This window comes from Chanos chanos, chromosome 8 (genome assembly GCF_902362185.1).
Source record: "Chanos chanos chromosome 8, fChaCha1.1, whole genome shotgun sequence".
Taxonomy (NCBI): Eukaryota; Metazoa; Chordata; class Actinopteri; order Gonorynchiformes; family Chanidae; genus Chanos; species Chanos chanos.
This window is the reverse complement of record NC_044502.1, coordinates 26,802,522-26,811,408: the sequence shown is the minus strand read 5'-3', so window position 1 is coordinate 26,811,408 and position 8,887 is coordinate 26,802,522. Positions and strand designations below refer to the sequence as shown.

At 41.5% G+C, this 8,887-nt stretch overlaps 1 protein-coding gene across 1 annotated transcript; it reads right to left on the bottom strand.

Annotated features, from left to right (window-relative positions):
* Nucleotides 1-2,124: 2,124 nt before the first annotated feature.
* On the bottom strand, nucleotides 2,125-4,451 carry crx (cone-rod homeobox). The gene is made up of 3 exons (XM_030782300.1): nucleotides 4,355-4,451; nucleotides 3,185-3,336; nucleotides 2,125-2,724 (listed from the first exon to the last, which is right to left on the bottom strand). The coding sequence occupies exons 1-3, from the start codon at nucleotides 4,449-4,451 to the stop codon at nucleotides 2,125-2,127; spliced, it is 849 nt and encodes a 282-aa protein (XP_030638160.1).
* Nucleotides 4,452-8,887: the final 4,436 nt, after the last annotated feature.

Sequence of the window (8,887 nt, the reverse complement as noted above, 5' to 3'; positions counted from 1 at the left end):
GAAGAGAGAGGGTAAGGTAGAAATGTATGGAGTGGCACAAAAGACTTAACGGAATGACGACAGAAGAGACAGACCGATAGTGAAAATAACAAGAGATAGATGGAGAAGTCAGGGAAAATACAGATTTATGAAATATGTGAACGAAAACAGAGAAGCAGCAGTTAAATGAGTGAAAGAGAGGTAGATAACATGTTTACAATGCTAGCAAGCTAGAGATGGAGGTTGAGAATGGAAGAGGAGGAGGAGGAGAAAGAGGAGGAGGAGGAGAAGAAGAAGACGATGAAGAACTGAGGGAGGGGTAGAGTTGGAGTGAGAGAACAACAGAAGGAGAAGGAGAGATGGAATGACAGAACAGAGGGAGAGGAGAAGGGGGAGGGGGGAGGAGGAGATGGAGTGGAGAGACAGGGGTATAATCCTCTTTAATTCCTTCAGGGTGCTGTTGACTATAAGGAGATTGAGGTGCAGTGTGGGTCATCAGCTAAAATAACCCTGCACACGGTCGGAATGGGTGGAGCCAACCAGTAGACACACCACAATGACAACATCACGGCAGTCACCGTGGCGACAGCTCTCTGACCCTCCAGATGCTGCTCCCCTCTGGACCACCTGTGCTTCTAATGGTCCGAAGCCACAACAAGTGATACTCTACTGAACTAGTAATCTATTTAGCTATGATCTATTTAAAACTACCTCATGTACTTGGTTTCTTCCCATTTGAAAATGTTGGTGACTTTGGCAACAACAGTCAGAAATTGGAGAATGAACATGATTATCATGGTGAACCTCTTTAATTAATGTTTCAGAACCTAAACGGTGACCTATAGCTGGCTCTTTCTTTCTTAAATTGAGTACGACCTTGACTGGACCTCCTTTAAGATTATGATGGGTGTTGTTGTTGAGTTTCTGTAGTTTTAAAACAAACAACCTTTTTTATATACACATAAAATATACCTTTCTTCTTTTGAATCTGAAGGCCAAATGGACTGATAAAAAGTTGACAAGTGTTTGCTAACACTTTGTTGACGGATTGAATTGTCAGACGCTCATCAGGAACTTGTGACCCAAGGTCTGGACGTTGAGCCACTACTCTCTCATTAGCATTTCATTTCATCCCAATTCTTGCTCATATCTCTGTGTGAGTATAACAGAATACCCATTGCATAGTGTATGCATAGGAAGAGTTCCTGTCTTTGTACCTCCCTCACATTCCAGATTTTTACATTCTATGAATACTATCCCTGTATTTCACTATATGTTCATTTTAATTCATTGTCAAATATACACTGAGAGCGCATGATATAACTCTAATGGAATAATCTAGAACTCTAAATAAATTATTATGCCAATATTTTTTGGCTAAGGACCTTTTCTTCACTAAGGTGTTGACCTAAACCTGTTCGTGAGAAATATTTTTGAACACACAAAGAAAAAAAACCATCAATACAGGAAACATGCACTGTCATCATTGTATTAACGAATTGAGTTTAATAATAACACAGCCTAACATAAACAGTACAGAATATTTTCTGTCGTAACAGAACAATACAATAATGGCAATAAGTCTAAAAGCACAACACATTAACTCCTATCGCCTCTAGGAGAGAAACCAAAATTTGAAAGTAGAAAGACAATGCCAGAGCCAAAGACAGCAATGTTATTCTGATGGACACTGGCAGAAGACACCAGTGTTAACCCCAGCTCTGTGTGTGTGTGTGTGTGTGTGTGTGTGTGTGTGTGTGTGTGTTTATGTGTGTGTCTATGTCTGAGATCAGAATATAATGGTACGTTATGCGCAGACTGAACCAGAATCCTGAGGAGTCCCGTCACTTTTGACCAATCAGAGACAGCAGACTGGCTATTACTGGGCCAATCAGTGACAGCAGACTGGGTATCAATGAGAAGCTTCTGTCATCTTTTTAAAAATGTCTGCCTTTTCTCCCCTGTGTTTCTTCTCTTGTGAATCCACTGTGATCCAGTCCTTTCTAACATCGAAAGCCTCTCACTGGGTTTTGCTCATCATCAACACCGACAACAATGACAGTTCTACTTGACTTTGTCATGTCCTCCTCTCTCTCCCCTTCTCTCTCTTGCTCTCTCTTCCTCTCTCTTTCTCTTCATCCCCCTCTACAGTACCTGGAACTTGTGATCCAGGCAGTCAACTGTGCTGAAGTTGAGTTTCCAAGCTTGCTGGTCTTTGTAATCCAGGCAGTCGACAGAACTGAAGCCCAGGGAAGATGACCCATAGCCCTGGGACGAGAGAGAGGGCGACTGGCTTAGGGACCCGCCCATGGAGGGCACAGTGAGGGGACTCAGGGCTCCCCCGCTGGCTGACAGCTGGGAGGTCATGGGAGAGAGATAGGGGCTACAGTCGAGCCCACTGAAGTATGGAGAGGAGGCGTAGCTCTGGGCGTAAGCAGAAGTTTGGCCATAACTCATGGGATAAGGAGCTGGACGTTGCATGCAGGGTGTGCTGGAGCCACAGAGAGGGTCTGGAAGTGGAGACAGAGAGGTAGGGCTCCACACAGAGACTGGGGCGGTGCCTGCACTGGCACTGGGTGGGACGGTGGGGGCTGGAGGGGGTACCACGCTTGGGGCACTGGAGCCCGCGTCAGGAGCCATCTCTGGGGGCGGAGAGGATTTCTTTTTAGGAGGACGGGGCTTTGGCTGACCACTTGTCTGCTGCTGCTGCTGGCGACATTTTGCCCTGCGGTTCTTAAACCACACCTATGGTAAAAGAGAGGTTAGACAGAAAGGGAGAGACAGAACAGGGGAGAGAGAAATAGACAAAGGAAGAAGGAGAGATAGATGGAGAGAGAGAGGCAGAGAGGATGAGAAATACACAGATTACTATGTTTGCCCTTCTACAAGCAATTCTAATACTATCACAAGAGCATCTTTTAATAGACTCTAAAGATACATTGTACACTTGCGTTCATAACTGTATGAACTAATATACAGAAGTATAGTACACATAAAGTATTATGCTAAAGAGCACAGGGTACTCTGAGGTCCGCGCAGGTCAATATAGGAATATTACTGCCCTCTGGTGGGGCCAATTTGCATTACACCTTACCACAATGGAAGCATCCCAGCATGTCATGGTATGCCTAAAAAAAGCTCACTCAGATATTTCAGGGAGATTCTAACAATCAGTGTGTCCGAGGCACATCTCATCGCGTTTCACCTGCACTCTTGACTCGGGCAAGTTGATTTTCAGAGCCACCTCTTCCCTCATGAAGATGTCTGGGTAGCGTGTTTTGGTGAACAGTGCCTCCAGAATATCCAGCTGAGTGCGGGTGAAGGTGGTGCGCTCACGTCGCTGCTTCCGAGGAGTGGCTGAAAACAAAAAACAAAACCAACAAACAAAATCAGTATCGTTCTCTGGTCCCCCATTGACGTGCAGTAAATAATCATGGTAGTACAGATACACAGGTACACTGCTTGGCTGTGCAGAGCAACTATGGTAGCATTAAAATAATAAACTGTTAATAAGCATCGCTGAGAATATCAGGGAAATATAAGACATTAACAATTGTACTGTTTGTGATTTAGTAAAGCGATTGGACATATCGTAACACGTCGCTATCTGCTGCTCTGTCAAACATAGAGATACAATGAGTAGAAAATGGGTGAAGAGGTTTTAGACTATTTTGCTAATCTACCGAAATCTGCTCCACAACACAGTGACATAGTGCCCTAAAGAGAAAAGCAAACATTAGAACACTGTCTCCGGAATCAAATTTTGACATTTATTTTTTACTAAATTACAGATTTGCATTGGTCTTCAATTGTTCTGGAAAAATTCTTTTGTATATACTCTTTGTTTATGGTTTCACGCTTATTTATTTACTTACATATTTTTAATTTATATATTTTCAGGCCTGTTCATTCAAGGCACAAAAACAAATTTGGCCCATTTTCCCAAATGGCAGCTTCGTCGAGTACTGGAGGGGGATGCAGCGAGCAAACTGCACGCGCATTGGGCCACGGGTTTTTAAATTCATATCAATTTTATTTCACTAACTGACTGAAAATTTGATCATCGACACGATAAGTGGGAGTTAACGTGCAAAGACCTATTCATTCTCGAGCTTAGGTTTGATCAATGCGATTTAAAAAGTAGCAGTTCATTTTAAATACTAAAATCGCTTCGATTATTTACTCCACAGACTTTTCTAATCTCTGTAAATACGTGAAATGTCCAAAACCTACATTTTGGAGGCGGAATTATCGGATAAGTCGTTTGTTTTTTAACAATAGTTTATTTTTGGAGACAATATAAATAGAATTGGTCTGTCAGAAAAAAAATGTGTAATTACAAAAATGCTTACAATTCGGAAAACAGAGGACTGACCTGGGTATCCAACGGCTGTGTGCAGCAGGTCCATTCCAGGTGCAGGCAATGTTAACCCGTTCACTGCGTAATGAGGCTGCTTGATGTACGACATCATGCTTGGGACAGCCGGAAAGTCGGGTCGGAGGGACAATCTCTCTCTCTCTCCCTCTCTGTCTCTCTCTTTCTCTCTCGCTCTCTCTCTAGCTCTGTCTCTCGCACCCGCGCTATCTCTCTCTGTGTCCCTCTTCTCTCATACACTCTGTACTGCCCCGCGATCCTGTCTTCACTATCACCGTGTGTAACGTCCGTTTAAAGTTCAGCTTTGGGTTTCCCACCTTTGCGTGTAACGGAACACTTTAAACAACTGTGGAAGTTTTTCCTCACACAGCTCTCTCTCTCCCTCGCTTTCTTTCTCAGTCTCTTATCCTGCCTCCACCTGAAAGTAAAGTTACGTTTTTCGTTTGCACTGACGTCTAGATTTCCTCTGTTAAAACACTATGAAAACATTTAAACTAAATGGCAATTCAGCCTTAAATCGTAACCCTGTCTTTCAATTTTGGCGCAGGTTTAAGCGCATGTCCCTTATTCAGACTGGACTGGAGCGCGACACTGTGTGCAATAACGCAACGCAGAGCTAATCAGGGAAACCTCTCCCTCTCTCTCTCTCTCTCTCTCTCTCTCTCTCGATTTGTCTATCCTATGATGTCTCTTGTAGCACGTGGGATGACAAAGAATGGCTTCTATCTACACGTTCGCTGCTCTGTACAGCAAAGTGAAAAAAGTCGCGCCTTCTCATTAATTTTGGTAGCTATTTTTGACACCAGCTCAAGTTATACAGTCGTCCATTAAATTTAATCGTTCAAAATGTGAGAGCAATTCTCAGTAAATTTGTGTTTTGGAACATCTTATTATATGAGGCTGCAATGCAACCCTCAATATGTATCGTGACATACAAACAGTACTCGATATATTTAGATAGAGTAAATGATTCATCTCAAGGTGGCTTAGATTCGCCCCGTCTTTCTTTCTTTCTTTCTTTCTTTCTTTCTTTCTTTCTTTCTTTCTTTTTTTCTAAATTAAAAATATTTTAAATCCCTTATGTGAAAATGTGTATATCTATTTGTCAACTTTAATGCGAAAATTTTTACTGAGGTCTACCCAGTAAGCAGCTTTTTTGTGGAATCGAATAAAATTAACAATCACCAAATTACCGTTGGCTGTACATTTGTTTTTAATATCATGACATAAATAATTTAAAACACAATATAACCTTTACAACTGGCATTTGTAATTACGTGGCCATAAGGCTGTTTGGCCGACACTGTCAATGCATTTTTATTAATAAAATCCCCCCCCCCTCTCAGAGTTTTTTCTTTGTGTGATTTTTGACTAAGTTGAACGACATTTACGTACGTTGTTAGCAGGCTTTTTTTTATTGCATGTTGCATCAGAACAACCAATATTATCGAGGCGGATTTGGCTGAAAATGTCTAAGCTAATGTTAGACTTGAAATTTCGATTTCTTCTGACCATGCATAGACAACATATTATCATTTCATATGTGTAGGGCATACTGCCAAAATATTACTTTTCAGATACCCAGAAAAGGTTTAGTATTTGTCAAAAAACAATCCATTTCTTTTTCCTTGTGTTTAAGCCGGGACTTTACTATAAATGAGTTTGTTAAAATTTATTTCGATTCCGTTTTGATTTTATACCAGAACTGTGTAATTCATAATGAATTCTGTTCATCATATGAAATAACAACACTTATTTATATTCTATTCTATTTATCTATTTATTTAGTTTCACCTTTTGATGGTTGTGTTCTGGACCATGGGTAGAATTACAATTTAGCGACCGAGTTGCCTAAATTATTTTGGATATTTGTCCGCTTGCCTCGATTTTCAGTGCTGCGTTATTTCGTTCTGATATTAAACAAACGAAAAAAATGGAAACAGCGATTAATTTGTTATAACAATGACATATACCATATTGCAAATGTTTAAATGTTAAGTCAGTTTGGCCGTTTAATTGTGGTGCTAATGTATTTTAATCACATGACTTTGAGAAGAGTATCAGTGAAAATGGTATTCAAATTATGACCAATCAAACCTTGATGGCCATCAGTAATCTACAATTACACATACATGCGCACACGCACACACACACATACACACACACACACACACACACACACAAACACACACACAAACACACACACAAACACACACACACACACACACACACAAACACATGGGGCTCAGCTGATTTATCATAATATGCTTTATCTGAAAAGTAAGTCTCTTAACCCAGGATAAAGAGCAGAAAGAGAGATTTCTCATCAGAGTGTCAGTGTGGGAGAGGGAATGGACAGAACGAATCAATGTCTGATCAGGAAGAACCGTACAGAGCCTGACAAACTGATGGAAGGACGGATGGACAGGCAATGACTGGATTACAAGACTGCAAGACGGAAACGGAAAGAGGAATGCTTTCTTCCTGTGAAGAGAGATGAAAACCCACAGGAGAGCAGAGACAAAAGGAGAAGGAGGTCCGATGGAAATTATTTAACCATCGAAAGGATGAACGGATGATCAGACAGGTGATCAGTGTGAGAAGAAAATATGGGGAGTAAACTGAGGATGAGAAAGATTTTAGTGGGGAAACATTGTGCATGTGCATGTGCGTGCGTGTGTGTGTGTGTGTGTGTGTGTGTCTGTGTCTGTGTCTGTGTGTGAGTCTGAGTGTCTATGTCTGTTTGCCAGAGTTGATATGTACAAAATAAAGGAAACCCCTAAACTGAGTGTCTTAAAATGGCAAGTGTGCTTTAGCATGGATTCTGCAAAGTGCCTGGAATTTGTTGGAGGGATGCAGAACCACCCAGCTGAGCCCAACAGGTACTCCCAGCTAACAGCCACCAGAACCCGTCACCGCTAAGAAAGCAGGACCCAGGCCTTGACATTTCTTCTCTTCGGTGTGCACCACAGGTCTGCAGCCAGCCTATTCAGAGTTGCTTGTCTGTTCCACTTTGCATCTTAAAACTAATGCACAGACATCAAAGCATAGGAGTATATTCTTTTCTCCCCTGGTGATGCCTTTCCCTCAGACTTCTGTATCAGCATCACCTTAGCCACTGCTCCTTGTCAAACCTCAGCAGGTTGAGAGGGCACTGATGATCCTGTCAAACATGTTCCAACGACCACCTCTTTCTCAGTGCCGCTAAGATCTTCTCCCCCAGTACTGGTACCAAAAACATTGGGCAACATTGGGTTTCTGCCTGGCACTTTATTCATCACTCCAATGATATTATGTTACTTGCTTATGTAACTCATGAGCCAGTCCAGTGTGGAAGCACCTGCCCCCAGTATATGCTGTACTCTATTTTCAGACATGTTTCCTTTATTTTGGGCATAACTTTATCTGTTTATCTGTATACGGGTTTGAGGTGAGTCTGCCATTAAAAGGTGTTCTGGGAGCCATATATTAACAGGCTGTCAAAGACTTTGGAGAGAGAAATTGACCTAGCTTCACTAATAGTTGTATTTGGTTCTAGAGTCCCACATCTCTCAGGGTGGCTGTTAGACTCAAACCATATAACTGTGCATATTGTTTGCCAAGTGACTTATCCTTTGACTCAGGAAGTCATATAAGGCTCCTGGTTTTGGCTGCAAGAATTGGGAAGCATCCAAAACTTGCAGAGAATTCGATATATGATGAGGAGTAGCATGAATGAATGTCTTAGTATTTTTGTTTTGTTTTTGTTTTCGACTATGTATTATACATTTATGTGTGACACTGTAATTCTATACCATCTGCCTTCACTGAAAATCAATAGAAAAAAAAAACATTGTCTGGAAAAAGGGATGGAAATGGCTCTATTATCCTGGCTTTGACAGTGTCTTAATCAGCCAATGGTCATATGGGGATAAATGTAAGAGATAGTAAGGGACAAAACATGGTCACTGTGTTACAGTCATGAGGACATAAGGTTAGTTCTGAGGTGATCTAGCCAGGAGCAGCGTCTAAAACATTTGGAACGATGAATAGGTAGGGTAAGTGTAAGGGTAAGGAAAGGGATGTTGGACTAATGCACAGTTGAAATATGGCATAAAGGTAACCACATATGAGGAAAATTCTTCTGTCTGGAAGAGAGTTGCTAAGTCTCAGAAGAATCAACCAACCTAGACGTTATGAATCAGTCTTTATTTTACGTGACATGGGAGAAGCACACCTCAGAGATGAAGCACAGTTCTCACTGAGATTAAGGAGTGTAGAGCTTTTCATACAGTAAGACAAACAAGTCCAAGGACACGTGTGGGGGTTTGCCAGAAAGCTTTTCTCATGGTGCACAGGATACTTGGTGTTCATACCCCAGATGGCACAGACACGCAGTTCACTCAGAGGTCTTGTCTTCCTCACAGTAAATGTTCATTATTGTAACAAACACAGATACATTTCACAGCATATAGTGAATTCAGCGAGCAGATGTCACAACAGTGTAATACTTCATCGTGACAATAAGTAACAAGGTACAGTTTCCTCTTAAAA